Raw genomic sequence first — 16,276 nt, 5'->3', positions numbered from 1 at the left:
CCATTTTCAGTCTGACGTGTGTCATATGTGTCGTGTAGGCAAGTATGGAGGTGGACGGGAAGCTGCGCGACTCCAAGCTGAAGACCGTGAGCATCGGTGGTTTGGCAAAGCCTGATGGGAAGATTCAGCACGGCTTCCGTGGCTGTTTGCAGGTTTGTCCCCTTTGTTGACCCCGTTCTGTTCAATTCCACGTCTATGATCATGTTTAAATGTTTAAATGTTTTAAAGTGAGCAGACACTGATGTTTTTGTTGCATAACAATATGGTGAATTATGGAATTCTTTTTAAGAAGCAAATAACTCTAAAACAAAAATGAACCCCACAATCAAAATGCACACATTTCAAATACAATATCGATTTAATCATTCAAAAATATTGGATTTTATTTGTTTTTTGATGCTATTCTGACCATGGGCGGGGCCTTAGGAAGCTACCTGCTGATTGGCTACTGAGTTTTGGAGCGACAGCTCAAAGGAAAGTAGACACAGGCTTGAAGTCGCTGTCCGTCTAGAACTCATCCAACAAAATAATTCTAAGTATGTCACGTTTATAATCTGACAAATGTTAAATACTTCAAATTAAAACAGTGCTCCGGACGGACAGCGACTCCAAGCACATGACTACGTCCAGTAGCTTCCTAAGGCCCCGCCCACGGTTAGAATCGCAAACAAAAAACCACGACGGAAAGAAAAGTGAGGGAGCGCAAACACAAAGTACTGACACAAATCTAATTCTATAGTATCAAGGTAAACCAACTCTATCATGGCAGTTGTAGCTAAGCAGAAAGGTTGGAGGTTTGATTCTTAAAGGTCCAGTATGTAAGAATGAGTCACATCTAACCAGAGGAATCCTCTGCTCACCTCTCCTTTCCCCACAAGTGTATCAGGGAACTACAGTTTCCTTCACAGAAACGACATCAACACTCGCTGCTATTTCTTCTTCTACTTTTCCGGTTAATGTGTCAGGTTTTTGTGGGCGGATCCCGCTTTCTTCTTCATTTGTAGAAACACTGTGTGCAAAATGTTGCAGCCTACGTACAGACCCTCGCCTAGAGTCAGAGTTTTCATTTCAAATCGATTATACACAAATACAAACATGCTTATGGGAAGCATAATAACAGTATGAGTACAGTATGAGTACAGTATGAGAACAGTATGAGTACAGTATGAGTACAGTATGAGAACAGTATGAGTGCAGTATGAGTACAGCAGTATGAGTACAGTATGAGTACAGTATATGAGAGATACAGTATGAGAATATATGAGTACAGTATGAGTACAGTATGAGAACAGTATGAGTGCAGTAGTACAGTATGAGAACAGTATGAGTGCAGTATGAGTACAGTATGAGTACAGTATGAGTACAGTATGAGTGCAGTATGAGTACAGTATGAGTGGGTAAATGGCAAAACAATAGTTTCTTTTAACATGTCAGTGATGAAATGCTCTCACACAGGAACATGCTGCACATGTTGTGTCTTTGCTCGTTTCCCTGCAGGGTCTGCGTGTCGGCGGCGCTCTGAGTCTGTCTCACGCCAGGAAGGTGAACGTGGAGTCTGGCTGCAGCGTGCCCGACCCCTGCAGCTCCAGCCCGTGTCCCGTCAACAGCTACTGCAGCGACGACTGGGACAGCTACTCCTGCGCCTGCCTCAGCGGTCAGTCTGCTCACTGTTATCGTCCGAGGTTACCGGAGCTTAGCTTATGTGTCTTATACAACCAAGACATTCTGATTCTCATTCTCCTTTGCTGTTTATTTTCTCTGGCAGGTTACTATGGCACCAACTGCACCGACGTGTGTTCCTTAAACCCGTGTGAACACGAGTCGACGTGCTCCAGGAAGCTCAGCTCCTCTCGTGGTTACACCTGTGACTGTCCCAGCAATTACTTTGGCCACTACTGCGAGAAAAAGTACAGTTTTCCACACTGATGTCGTGTCACGTGTGTTGTTGTAGTTTCTTTTTCTAAAATGTGAATCCCCACAGGACTGACTTACCCTGTCCCAGAGGTTGGTGGGGTCACAAGACCTGTGGTCCCTGTAACTGTCAGACAGACCGAGGCTTTGACTCTGATTGTAACAAGACCAGCGGAGAGTGTCGCTGTAAGGTGGGTTTGCTGCGACTCTGTAACATTAGTGAGGAAACCAGATGTTGTCAAACCAGATGCTGCAGCTTCTCTAGTAGTGTCAGTGTTTCCCGAGAGCATTTCTGTAACATCTAAAATTATTATTATATGTTTCCAAGAGATCTCTATTTGATGAATAAATCCTCAGAACCTCAGAAACAAGTACTCCGCAGACAAGTCAATCACAAACGTCCGACACTTTAAATAGAACGTGAACTTGAGGCAACACATTTCAATTATAGCTCAGCAAAAAGATGTCAAATAAATGATATTCTTCAGCCGCACAGAGTGTTTTCACATGGATGCACTTGAATCGGAAATAAGTGTTGAATGCAACTGTTTTCTTCTGATACCAGATGTTACTTATATTCACTGTAAATAAAATAAATGAATGATAAATAAAACGACAGCAAACCTCATGTTACAGATGTTATTTAATACATCTTAAAAGGCTGGGAACTCACTTCTCTATGTGAAGATGTGTGATGTAGAACATCATTAATCGTGACTTTGTGTCCCGTCCCGTCGCGTTTCCAGGACAACCACTACCGTCCCGATGGCAGCGACGCCTGCCTGCTGTGTGACTGCTACCCGGTGGGCTCTTTCTCCAGAGCGTGTGATCGAGTGAGCGGCCAGTGTCAGTGTAAACCCGGCGTAATTGGACGCCAGTGTGATCGCTGTGACAACCCCTTCGCTGAGGTTTCTCCAAACGGCTGTGAAGGTCAGACTCCACCCGATTACAGTCAAGTTTTCTAGCGCGCTTCATTCACAGCATCTCTTTTATTATATAGCAACCAAACAAGTTTCCATTTTTATCCCGTATTTCTCCTTCCTGCTCCTCTTTTAGTTATCTATGACAGCTGCCCTCAGGCCATTGAGGCTGGGATCTGGTGGCCCAGGACCAAGTTTGGTCTTCCTGCAGCAGTTCCTTGTCCCAAGGGAACGCTCGGTATGATGGATTTTTCAGCAGCTCATCAAATTACCATATAATAATGGCAATATTTGACACTTGCCTAAAGCCCTCACTCAATGGCAGTGGATCGCTCATGTGTGGTATAATAACTCTGTCTCCTGCTCTCCAGGTACGGCGGTGCGACACTGTGACGAGCACAAGGGCTGGCTGCCTGCCAATCTCTTCAACTGCACCTCGGTTACCTTCAGCAAATTAAAAGACCTGGTGTGTAGCGCCCCCTCTCTGTCAGTTTTAAGTCTAACCTCAAAATTTTGATGCTGCCGATTTGGGTGGATTGAACCTTTAAAAGTTTTTGGACAAAGTAGTATTTTTGTGGAATTAACCTTTAGAGAGAGAGACTCACTCTTGCAGTTTTTTTTCACAAGCCCCTCCCCCTCCCTGCTTCCCCCGCCCGCTTCCAAACACCTGTTTGTAACTGTTGAAAACTGGTGAAAAACAGAGAAATCAACATGTTTTTAAGTTGTCGTATTTTAAGAACGGTTGATGATACAGATTCAATTTTTGGTTTGTGAGCGTCAGGAGGCTTTCAGGAGCTCCCACATTTACATTTATGAAAAACTTGTTTGAATTGACAGAGAAATAACAGTTTTAAAATCACCCTCGTCTTCATTTTTTAAAAATTCCAAAAGCTGAGTTTTAACATGGGAGTCAATGGGAGGTTTGACCAGAACTCTCTGTGCTTTTAGGTGATTTTAAGAAAAACTGCAAGTTTTATGAGAATGAAAACAACACACGGGGTTAGACAACAACCACATAAACGTTTTTATGTAAAAATTGTCTGCGTAGGTTGGAAATTGTGGGCAGGAGACGAGTTTGTGTAGACATTTCTACGATCATTTTCATGGACCTCAGCTCAGTGTGCCACTCTAGCCACGCAATACACACTCATTATAAAATCTGAAAACTCTGAAAATCTGAAAACTTAAACTGTTATTGTTTAAAAACCTTAATAGGTGTCGACATTTGAATTTAGGTGAAAAATGTCGCAAGTCTTGTGACCCGTTTAAAGTTTGAACCACGTCTCTACGTTAAAGTACGACGACACTGTGAGGCTCCAAAGTGGGCTGAGCTGGGTTGAGTTTTCCATTCATGCGTGTGTGGTGCGATTTGAATCACCATGGTTACAAAAGTCATAGCACACGCAGGAACTGCTCGAAACACACAAGTAAAGCAGAGAGTGATGGGAATATCACTAGTGTTGCAGATATTAGATTATGAACCAAAATATTATGGTCTGGACTGACCCACAGTCGTTACTATCCTTGGAGCAGTGTTGCCATGACTACACTCATGTTTTCTACCCATACAGTTAACTGGATGGTGTTGTTTTCCCTGTCTCCCTGCAGTCAGAGAAGTTTTCCCGTAACGCTTCGCTCCTGGACTCTGGACAGGTTCAGCAGACGGCGGCCATGTTGGCCAACGCCACCGTGCACACGGTGAAATACTACGGCAGCGACGTCAAAGTGGCGTACCGGCTCACGCAGAGTCTGCTGCGGCACGAGAGCAGCCAGCAGGGCTTCAACCTCACAGCCACACAGGACGTCCACTTCACTGAGGTGAGCGACCCACGGACGCGTCTCCGTTCAAACGTCAAGTAAAACCACGACAGTGGATTTGCTGCATGTTTGATGCACAAGAAACAGATGGTCGGTGTTTCCCGGTGGGACATCACAGCCTTTCTGCAGGAGACACATCACACTTCATCACACTCTCCACTGTCACATCCTGACACGCTGACACGCTCGCCGTTTCCTCACAGAATCTGGTCCGTGTGGGCAGCGCCATCCTGTCTCCAGACACGCGGCCGCACTGGGAGCTGATCCAGCACTCGGAGGGCGGCACGGCGGCGCTGCTGCGCCACTACGAGGAGTACGCAAACACGCTGGCACAGAACATGAGGAAGACCTACCTCACCCCCTTCACCATCGTCACGCCACACATCGGTGAGGAACACAATGTGACGTGCTGACAACCTCTAACGATTATATATATATATATATATATATATGTGTATATATATATATGTATATATATATATATATATATTATATGATAATAATACAGCAAGACTGTCTTTTATAGATGACTTTTATTCCTATTCTATTTATATCGAGATTTATTCTTTTTATAACAAGATTTATGTCTAATAATATCTCATTTCACTGCATGTTTTACTCTAAAAGCTTATTTTTGTCCACATATACTGCAAACCCATTTTAAACCATGCAAATCCATACGACAGGTGGAGTCCTAGATAAAATAATTATCACTTTTCATGTGTACAATCCAAGATTATTATAGTTAACGAAAAACTAACGGAACAAGGAAAACTTAAATTGAAAAAACATTTTCGTTAACTGTTTTTAAAAAAAAAGAGGATAACTAACTTATAAAACTAACTAAACAAGACAATTTCAGGTAAAAAACTCACAACAGAATATGAAAGTTAAAGGTTATTTAAAGAAAGAAAAAAGAGAGAGATATTAAAGTAAACAGGCCATACCTACAAGATCCTTAACCATCTTCAATCCTGGTCGCTTCCATGCACTCTTTTCTGAAACATGAGGTTAAAAAGAGCATTGTTAAAGAAAAAGAAGGGTCCCTTCTATACAGTGAGTCATCACATTCAAACGTTTGTACAGGAAATTTTCACCAAAAAGTTTTGATTTTCATGACAATAAAACAATGTGCTCATCTCTAAATTGTTGCTGTTGACCATTAAAAGCAGTGAATTGAGTTATGAACCTGTTTCTGTTGCTAACCCTTAGAACACAGAGCATTTAGGCTGCTTTTCCCATTACTATATTAAAATGTAAAGTATATACAGAGGTTATAAGAATGTGTAATATACTGTAGCACAGACAACTGATTCAGATTGAATTTATGAAATTGGAAAATACGTCACAGTTCAAAGTTCACTTGGGTCGTTTTTAAGAACAAAAAGAAAAGAAAAACACGTCTATTTTGTGACTTCTGCACAATTGTTGCTACTTTATATCACGACTAAAAATGCGATATAAAATCAATCATAACTTTGACTCTACAACACATAAGAGGACGGACAAATAAAAAACATTTTTAAAGCCAGAATATGTGACCTATAAACACACACCCCCAGAACGTCCATATAAGGAGTTGTGTATTATTCTCACAGCAAATTGTCTAAAGGTTAAAGTAAAATGATTCCTCTCAAATAAAAGAGCTACAGCGTCATAGAAGAGGCTGCTTGGCATGATGTTTTCTTTCCTCTGCTTCTCACGCTGCCCTCTCTGCTCCTCAGTCATCTCCGTGGACCGTCTGAAGAAGATGAATTTCGCCGGAGCCAAACTCCCGCGGTACCAGTCCATGCGGGGCCCTCGCCCCGCAGACCTGGAGACAGCTGTCACGCTACCCGATTCCGTCTTCCAACCGCCAGTGGACACCAAGGGCCACAGGCACCTGGACGTCTTTCCAGAGTCGGCGCTGAGGAACCGCTCAGCCACCTCCGCCGCCACCAGGAAACGGCGGCACCCAGACGACAGCCAGCAGGACGCCATCGCCAGCGTCATCATCTTCCACAGTCTGGCCTCGCTGTTACCAGAGAGCTACGATCCCGACAAGAGAAGCCTGCGGTGAGACACGAGACAGGGAAACTGCCGAGGAGTTGAAGACATTTTCACGACTGAAAACCCTTTAAAAATGCTGCTGAGTCACTTTATAATGAAATGTTTCACATGTGTCTCAGTGTTCCAAAGCGCCCTGTCATCAACACGCCGGTGGTGAGTATCACGGTGCACGACAATGATGAGCTGCTGCAGCACACGCTGGACAAACCCATCACCGTGCAGTTCCGCCTGGTCACCACTGAGGAGCGCTCTAAACCCATCTGTGTCTTCTGGAACCACAGCATACTGTGAGCACACACACACACACACACACACACACCATTTCGTAAATGCTTAGTTTTTGTTAGTTGTAGTTTTATGTTTTTTTGTAATATGGGAGTAGATGTCTTTTTAAAAATGATGAACAACCATCTCTGAATAAATATTACCGTCTACAAGCACTGTGTGCGTCATAGTGTTGAGTTTGGATGCAGTTAGTGTGTCAGTATTGGGGGTCGGTCTCTTGTGTCACGTATGGAGTTTCGAGGCAATCGCTCAATGTATGGCGAAGTTATAGGGAACTTCCTGTTTTGTGGCGAATGGTCGAAATTTGCCAAATTTCCAAAGGTTGCCGTGGCCACGCCCATTTGAATCTGCAAAACCTTTTCGATTGCTTTTGGATGCCAAATTCAAGATGGCCGACTTACTGTTGCATTGAGACAATGGTCCTAATGTACTTTTTTGTTCGTCTTGGGCTTTTACATGTTCCCACCAAGTTTCGTGCAATTTGGTGCAACTTAATTTTGGCTTGCGCCATCCATGTTTCGCCTTAGGGGTGCTGTCGAGCCCTCGTGCAACACACGTGTCCAGGCACTATGCCAATATCACATTTTTTCCTCACATGTTCTTCCTGTGTCCATCAGTGCTGGTAACGGCGGCTGGTCAGCCAAAGGCTGCGAGGTAGTTTTCAGAAACAACACCCACATCAGTTGTCAGTGCTATCACATGACCAGCTTCGCTGTGCTCATGGACGTCTCCAGGAGAGAAGTGAGTGACAGCTGCAGGATTCACAGAGTTTCCGCCACTGTCACCTTTTTTTTTTTTTACGTTCTTCTTAATGTTGCGTTTGTGTCAGAACGGAGAGATCCTTCCAATCAAAATCCTGACGTGGAGCACGGTGGGCGTGACACTGGGATTCCTCTTCCTCACGACGATCTTCCTCCTCTGCTTGAGAGCCATGCAGAGCAACAAGACGAGCATCATCAACAATGGAACCGCCGCACTTTTCCTCTCTGAGCTCATCTTCATCCTGGGCATCAACCAGGCCGACAACCTGGTAACCACTTCATCTCTGCGTCTGCTTTCCTTCACACAATTGAAGTATTTGATCTTGTTATTTCCAGCTCAGACAAACAAGTGTTACGCTACGATGGAGTACAAGGGCCAAACTGAAAAAAAAATTTAATCTTCCTAGAATAAACTTGTAATATTGGGAGAATAAAGTTGGAATATTGCAAGAATAAAGTCGTAATATTGGCAGAATAAAGTCGTAATATTACGAGAATAAAGTCGGAATATTGCGAGAATAAAGTCGTGTTATTACAAGAGTAAAGTCGGAATATTGCGAGAATAAAGTCGTAATATTGGGAGAAAAAAGTCGGAATGTTACGAGAATAAAGTCGGAATATTGCAAGAATAAAGTTGTAATATTACGAGAATTAAGTCGGAATATTGCGAGAATTAAGTCGGAATATTGCGAGAATAAAGTTGTGATACTACGAGAATAAAGTTGGAATATTGCGAGAATAAAGTCGGAATCTTTCAAGAATAAAGTCATAATATTGTGAGAAAAAGTCGGAATCTTTCAAGAATAAAGTCGGAATATTGCGAGAATAGTCATAATTTTTGGAGAATAAAGTGGTAATATTGTGAGAATAAAGTCGTAATCTTTGGAGAATGAAGTCGTAATATTGTGAGAATAAAGTCGAATAGAATAAAGTCGTAATTGTGAGAATAAAGTCAATCTTTGGAGAATAAGAGAATAAAGTCGTAGAATAAAGTCGGCGAAGAAAGTCGTAATCTTTGGAGAATAAAGTCGTAATCTTTGGAGAATAAAGTCGTAATATTGCAAGAATAAAGTCGTAACTTTTGGAGAATAAAGTCGTAATATTGCGAGAATAAAGTCGTAGTCTTTCAAGAATAAAGTCGTAATATTGCAAGAATAAAGCCATAATCTTTGGAGAATAAAGTCGTAATATTGCGAGAAATAAGTTGCAATCTTTGGAGAATAAAGTCGTAATATTGTGAGAATAAAGTCATAATCTTTGGAGAATAAAGTCGTAACTTTTAAAAAAAGTTTTAAAAAGCATATATTGTGTGACTCATATTTCAGCTTGACTGACAGTCCAGCCACATTAATGTCCTCGTGTCTCCCTGCAGTTCTTATGCACAGTCATGGCCATCCTGCTGCACTTCTTCTACCTCTGCACGTTCTCCTGGCTCTTCCTGGAGGGGCTGCACGTCTACCGCATGATCAGCGAAGTGCGAGACATCAACTACGGACCCATGAGATTCTACTACCTGATTGGCTGGGGAGTGCCCGCCTTCATCACAGGTCAGCTCATGTCACATGTGTCCTGACCCAAAAAAAATATTTTTGCAATTTTGTTTTACTTTAAAATGAACTCATGTTACCTCACATGTTTGGAAACAAGTATCTCTTTTGTATATATTTCATTAATTATACTGTATGTCGTTGAAAAATTAGAAAACGAGAATAGAAAACAGGATTTTTTTTTAATCACGAGGCACAAGATTTACTATATCGTGGAAATTCACCTTAATCAACTTACTGTGAGTGCTTTTTATCTTGATATTCTTCCATTCCTACCGACAGTTCTGCCACAAAACACTGTCACATCAATATGTTGTAAAAAATGATTTTATTTACATATTCTGAGGCCAGTTTTACATTCATACATACTAATGAAACTGCTTTAGGTCAAATTGTGTGACGTCTATAACGTTAGATTTTGGTTGCTGCTGACACAGAAGCATTAATTCGAGCAAAAATAATAAAGTGGTCACTAAGTGCACAAAGCAAACACGGCAGTTTTTAAAAAGGCAGACAAAGACAAAAAACATCATATGCATCAATAAAGAGGAAGCAGTCTGTGACGAGCTGATGAATGAAGAATGTGTTGTTATACTCTGTGTGTGTCTGTGTGTCTAGGTTTGGCAGTGGGTCTGGATCCTGAAGGTTATGGAAACCCAGACTTCTGTTGGCTGTCGATGTACGACACTCTGATCTGGAGCTTTGCCGGACCCATCGCCATGGTGGTGTCGGTGAGTCCCTGTGCATCCGGAGACAGTCGACCCGCGTCCACAGTTGTGTCTTTATTTACACGGCAAGACTCTTCTCGGATTGGTTAATTTTCCATTACGTCATAGTACCTCCTATGTGGGCGGAGACAACATAGCACGGCTGCATGAAACTGCAGTGACTTTGTTTTATACACGACACACACACTAGTGTCTTGTAAAGCAGTTGTTTTCAGTCTGACTGAATCATTAGAATCAGTTTCTGAAGCAAAAGCAAAAGAACGTGCCAGAGTTGAGCCGTGCCGGGACTGTGTAGTGGAAAAGTGCCATAGATGCACGGTTTCTATCTGTAGTTAAGACATCATTTGAGGAGGTACTAATGGAAAACCAACCAAACTGTGTAGAGTAGAGGTGAGGTGAGGTGAGGTGAGGTGAGGCGAGGCGAGGCGAGGCGAGGTGAGGTGAGGCGGTACTAGTAGAAAAATGGCAAATGTGTTCAGTCAAGTCTATAGTAAATTATTGCTGCAATAATAGATGAAAATAAATGAAGATGGAATGAATGAATCACTGTCCAGTCTAACTCACCTGAGAAGAATAACCATGACTGCTGCTGTGTTGTTGTTGTTGTTGTTGTGGTTGTGACACAGCTTGATCTTTTCCTCCACACAGATGAACATCTTCCTGTCCATCCTGTCATCCAGAGCCTCCTGCTCCATGAGACACCACAGCATCGAGAAGAAGGAGCCTCGTGTGTGAGTGTCCCAACAATTGAAATGATAAACGATACAGAACATATGTTAGCAACACAGATCGCTTCAAAAACACTTTATCCTTGAGTGTCGCTGGTGCCTGTAAGGCGGGGTACACCCTGGACAGGTCGCCAAGCCCATCACAGCGCCAACTACTGGGCATTAAGTTAATTTATGTCCAGTGTTCTCTCGTCCTCAACATCAACACATATTATAGTCCCACTGGTGCCCCTGGTGGTCGTCAGTTGATCGTGCACTGTCAGAGTAAACCAACGAGTGATCATGACAGGTGATGTCAGTAATCTTACCCAATGAAAACAGACATGTAAGATAAGATTCTGTCCATAACAGCTCAATTGCACACCCTAATTTTTCTTCTTCTCTGGTTGAGATGTTTTTGAAAGGTGTGCTGAGGCTTTTTCAGGTTCAGTATCGTTCAGTATTTTGTGAATAAACTGGCAGTGAAGTCAGTCTTTCAGTTTCACCTGTTTCCTTAACCCTCATATGAGCATCATGAGAATCAGGAGTGCCTGCATGTATTTTGATTTTATGGCTCTAGAATTGTCAAAAAATGTTCAATGAGCGAGTGCTTCTGCTTCCTTTTTCCAAGATAAGGCTTTGTTCTTTCATCACTTCTGTCTTGGTGTCTCCTCCTGGGACAAACACTGTGCTTCTGTGCGTCTCAGTCTAATTTGACTGGACCTTGGTTTCAGTGCTGTCTGCACTGTCTTCCGATCAATGAATCCACAGAAATAGTTTGGACGTCTCCTCGCTAACCTTCTTTCATGTGACTCATGTTCCACAGCTCGGGCCTGAAGACTGCAGGTGGCGTCCTCCTCTTTGTTTCAGTCACGTGTTTTCTGGCGCTCTTGTCCGTCAACAGCGACATGATCATCTTCCACTACCTCTTTGCTGGATTCAACTGTGTGCAGGTGAGCCCTTCACTTTGACTTTACTCTCGAAAGATTGCAACTTTTTCCTCTGAAGATTATGACTTTTTTCCTCATAATATTACAACTTTTATTCTCGAAAGATTACGACTTTGCTGCAACAGCTTAAAATGTTTTTTGAATGTCTTTTGTCCTCACTGACGTCTCCTCCTTTGCTGTCCAACACCAGGGTCCATTTGTCTTCTTCTTCCGCATTGTCTTCAACAAGGAGGCGAGGAATGCCATGAAGTACTGCTGCAGCCGCAAGCGTCCGGACCACATGATGAAATCTAAGGCCTCTGTGAGTTCTTCACTGTGAAATGACTGGAGTTCAGACTGACACAGAGCGTCAGGAGACGACGACCAACTGTCGTGACTCAAGAGCAAATCTGTCACACACTTGATGTTCTTTTGAACTGGTCAATTAGACATTTCCAAGAGATTTGTTTGAGTACATGAATCACATGTTTATTGTATGCACGTTATTTCAAACACAAGTTCTGCAATCCCAGTCCATCACAGGGACACATAGAGACAGACAACCATCCACTCAATGGGACACTCAATTTTGAGTGTCCAATTTACCCAGTCCCCAAATCTGCATGTTTTTGGGCTGTGGGAGGAAACCTGAGAACCCAGAGAGAACCCACGCACACACGGGGAGAACATGCAAACTCCATGCAGAAAGACCCTCGTTCCGACTGGGTCTCAACCCCGGGTTTTCTTGGGGGCCTGAGCACAACTGGCAGGGGCCGAAACGGCTCCTTGCACAAATGTGTGCGAGGAACCTATTGTTTTCCTTCAGATTATGATAATATTCGTGTCTTTACAGTCATATTTGGGCGGGTTAATGTGCATAAAACTCTTGAAACTTTGCACGGAGGCCAGGTATGGCCAAAATGCAATATTGGCATAGTGGACCAGGGCACTAAAGCGCCCCCTGAGGCACCAAATTTCACGAAACTTGGTGGAGACTTGTAATAACCCAAGACGAACAAAAAAGTAAATTGGGACCATGGCCTCAACCCAACAGGAAGTTGGCCATTTTGAATTTGGCGTCCATCTTTTCAGATTTGCACTCTAGTGATTTTTTATTATTTTATTATAAACAGTTATAACAGTTCCATCGTTGTGTTTTTCAGGGCTACAAATGCAACACAAACTACATGGATGGGAGACTGTACCACCTCCCGTTCGGAGACTCCAGTGTGTCTCTGAACGGCACCATGCAGAGCAACAAGAGTCAGCAGAGCTACGTGCCTTTTGTGCTCCGGTGAGAAAAGAAAATGATTAAATATGCTGTGTCGAGCGCCGCAGGGAGAAGACGCAGCAGCTGTGAACTGATGTCATGTGTTTTTTCCAGGGACGATGGACTGAGTAACAGTCAGGCGCACATCGCACTCAACGACCACGGGTCACTGCTCCATGACACTAAAGAGCACATGGATGGTACTTTTCCCCGTTATTATTGTCATCATCTCTGATTCATTTCACACACATTAAACACGGTGTCACTGAACTGCTTTACGCTCTCTCTGTAGATCACGACAGCGACTCAGACAGTGACATGTCTCTGGAGGACGATCAGAGTGGATCCTACGCCTCAACGCACTCTTCTGACAGCGAGGATGACGAGGGTCCTCTCCGTCCTGAGGAATGCTGGGAAAATCTGGCGTCCAATGTGGCCAAGAAACCTCAGCCACATGGTACAGAAAGTCACCCCAGTTTGTCTGCAGTAGAAAAAAAATCAACCTTTAACATCTCCTGTATATCTGTAATATTACGACTTTATTCTCGTAAAATTGCAACTTTATTCTTGTTATGTTATACACTTATACATGTTTGTGATCCTTGAATTATTAACCTGCTGCATCTCCTCATATAAGTACAGGCGCATTAACCTGAGTTACACATTGACAGACTTCACTCATCCTTTCATGCGTTTGTTTTCCAGACAAGAGTAAGATGTACTGGCCTGGTGATTATGCAGCAGTGAGTGAGAACGAGCTCACAGGTGCCGACAGACTGACAGGAGAACCTCTGGACAGGCGTGAGCCGTCATCAGAAGAGCGGACGCAGGAGAACATGATGATGCTTCTGCCGAACCTCAACGCACACCCTCACAAAGGTGAAGTGTTCTTTCGTCACACGTTACAGTACAGACGTCCGAGTGAAAGTAATGAAGAGGAGCAGCTAACAAGATGCATTCAAGGAATGTCGAAATTTTTTATCACTACTCAACACATAAATTGGGTAGTTTTTGGAGGAGAAAGATCTCCTTTTTAATCTTTTGGTAAAACTTTTAAAACCTGTTTGTGTCAGTGCTCTTCGAGCTGTTTTAAAGAATCTTGTTTTTAATTCTGGTTCTGTCCAATATCCAATTCAGTATTGTTCATTTTAATAAATAAGATATTAGATAGTGTATATATTTATATACCTTTATAAACACTGTGTTATTATGGATTTCTTTGTGCTTTTGGAATCCTTTCGATATTGGGATGTATTGTTTTCTTGAGTCTTTGAGTCCATAATAAAGACTCAATAAAATTCTAGGGAATTCTACTTGAGGCTTGACGTGCAGTGTTTTTATGGTGTTTTAACAGCTCCTTTAGAGCCTTTATTGTGCTATGATTGTTATTATTATTGCTTTTATTGTATTTTATTGTATTATGAGGGCGTTCATATGCACAGCATGACACATTTATGGGACAATAAAGTTTATACCGATTGGTATTAACATAATACGACTTCCCTTCTACCAAATCCTTAACATACTGTCTAATTCCAACACAGGGATCCTGAAGAAGAAGCAGCTTTCTCCCATTGTAGAGAGGAACAGTGTCAGTTACATACACAACGAACTGTGCGGAAATGGTGCGGGGAGAACGTCGCCGCAGGAATCCACCTCCAGTGACGGTCGAGGCTGTGTCTCTAAACCAGGCCCACCCGAGCAGCTGAACGGCGTCGCCATGAGCATCAAGGCGGGGACTGTGGATGGAGACTCGTCAGGATCAGAGTGAGTATGAATGAAAGACAACAAAGGCATATTTTTGTGTGGTGTTAGGTTAAAAAATAACCACATATTTTAGTGACTCTTAGTCAGCTTTTGTAGAACTGTTTGTTGCAGAAATCATTCAGTGTTTCATTCAACTGTCTGCGTCCAAACTACGACCTGTGCTGATTGTTGTTTCCATTGCTTGTAGTTGAACCCATTAAATGTCAACGTTGAGCCAAATGAGACAGAAGCCAAAATGAAAGCCCTGGAAAGATCCTGATCAAATGTTCTGAGTAAAAAAAATAATAATAATTTTAACCCTTTAACACCTAAGCCTAAAAAATGTGGCTTAATTTAACCAGAAAATGGCCAGAAAATGTCCTGTTAGTACAGGTCTTTTGCCCATTTTTCCAGAATAAATACTATACATACTATACTATGACTTTTTTGTCAGATTTTGGACCACATGCTATACTATGACTTTTTTGTCTAACTCCTGGTTACATGGTTGGTGTAGTGGTTAAGACTCTTGCCTTTGAAACAGGAGTTTGGAATAAGACCAAGGTTCAAGCCCCGCGCTGAACAAGTAAGTTTCTGCATGGAGTTTGCATACTAAAGTATGACCTTTTGGACCACATACTAAAGTATGACTTTTTTGTCAAAATTTGGACCACATACTATACTATGACTTTTTGTCAAAATTTGACCACATACTATACTATGACTTTTTTGTCAAAATTTGGACCACATACTATACTATGACTTTTTTGTCAAAATTTGGACGACATACTATACTATGACATTTTTTGTGACATTTTGGAAAACATACTAAACTATGACATTTTTTTCAAAATTAGGACTACATACAATACTATGACTTTTTTGTCAAAATTTGGATGACTTACTAAACTATGACATTTTTGTCAAAATTTGGATGACATACTATACTATGACATTTTTTTCAAAATTTGGACGACATACTATACTATGACTTTTTTGTCAAAATTTGGATGACTTACTATACTATGACTTTTTTTGTCAAATTTTGGGATCTATTATACTTTACTATGACTTTTGTCAAATTCTTTGGACAACATACTATACTATGACTTTTTGGTCAAATTTTGGACCACATACTATATAATTATGACTTTTGGTCAAATCTTGACATTTATATGACTTTAATACTTAACTATAATATACTAGATTTTTTTAATAAAATTTGGACCACATACTATACTATGCTTTTGTCAAATTTGACTTAATATTACCTTTTACTATGACTTTTTTTGTCAAAATTTGGACTAATATACTATATTATGACTTTTGTCAAATTTGGACCACATACTAACCTATGACTTTTTTTGTCAAATTTTGGATGACACACTTTACTATGACTTTTTTGTCAAATTTTGGACCACATACTTTACTATGACTTTTTTGTCAAATTTTGGACCACATACTATACTATGACTTTTTTGTCAAATTTTGGACCACATATTAAAGTATGACTTTTTTTGTCAAATTTTGAACAACTTACCAACCTGTGACTTTTTTTTGTCAAATATCGGACATCACTCTGTCTTGGTTACATGGTTGGTGTAG

At 41.7% G+C, this 16,276-nt stretch overlaps 1 protein-coding gene across 1 annotated transcript in view; it reads left to right on the top strand.

Annotated features, from left to right (window-relative positions):
* The window catches only part of celsr2 (cadherin, EGF LAG seven-pass G-type receptor 2), a 60,707-nt gene extending 45,634 nt beyond the window's left edge, over positions 1-15,073 (top strand). Inside the window, exons 11-33 of the mRNA XM_044023370.1 lie at positions 39-152; positions 1,498-1,654; positions 1,766-1,907; positions 1,982-2,102; positions 2,658-2,841; positions 2,968-3,069; positions 3,203-3,297; positions 4,440-4,649; positions 4,853-5,036; positions 6,374-6,704; positions 6,818-6,985; positions 7,601-7,724; positions 7,813-8,013; positions 9,117-9,291; positions 9,910-10,022; positions 10,668-10,750; positions 11,553-11,679; positions 11,867-11,977; positions 12,819-12,949; positions 13,040-13,125; positions 13,218-13,382; positions 13,631-13,804; positions 14,470-15,073. Of these exons, the coding sequence (XP_043879305.1) occupies positions 39-152; positions 1,498-1,654; positions 1,766-1,907; positions 1,982-2,102; positions 2,658-2,841; positions 2,968-3,069; positions 3,203-3,297; positions 4,440-4,649; positions 4,853-5,036; positions 6,374-6,704; positions 6,818-6,985; positions 7,601-7,724; positions 7,813-8,013; positions 9,117-9,291; positions 9,910-10,022; positions 10,668-10,750; positions 11,553-11,679; positions 11,867-11,977; positions 12,819-12,949; positions 13,040-13,125; positions 13,218-13,382; positions 13,631-13,804; positions 14,470-14,696 (3,525 nt within the window). The 3' untranslated portion in view covers positions 14,697-15,073. The remainder of the gene's footprint in view (positions 1-38; positions 153-1,497; positions 1,655-1,765; positions 1,908-1,981; positions 2,103-2,657; positions 2,842-2,967; positions 3,070-3,202; positions 3,298-4,439; positions 4,650-4,852; positions 5,037-6,373; positions 6,705-6,817; positions 6,986-7,600; positions 7,725-7,812; positions 8,014-9,116; positions 9,292-9,909; positions 10,023-10,667; positions 10,751-11,552; positions 11,680-11,866; positions 11,978-12,818; positions 12,950-13,039; positions 13,126-13,217; positions 13,383-13,630; positions 13,805-14,469) is intronic.
* The last annotated feature ends 1,203 nt before the right edge of the window (positions 15,074-16,276 follow it).

Source organism: Solea senegalensis, linkage group LG4 (assembly GCF_019176455.1).
Source record: "Solea senegalensis isolate Sse05_10M linkage group LG4, IFAPA_SoseM_1, whole genome shotgun sequence".
NCBI lineage: Eukaryota > Metazoa > Chordata > Actinopteri > Pleuronectiformes > Soleidae > Solea > Solea senegalensis.
This window is presented reverse-complemented; position numbering and strand designations above follow the sequence as displayed.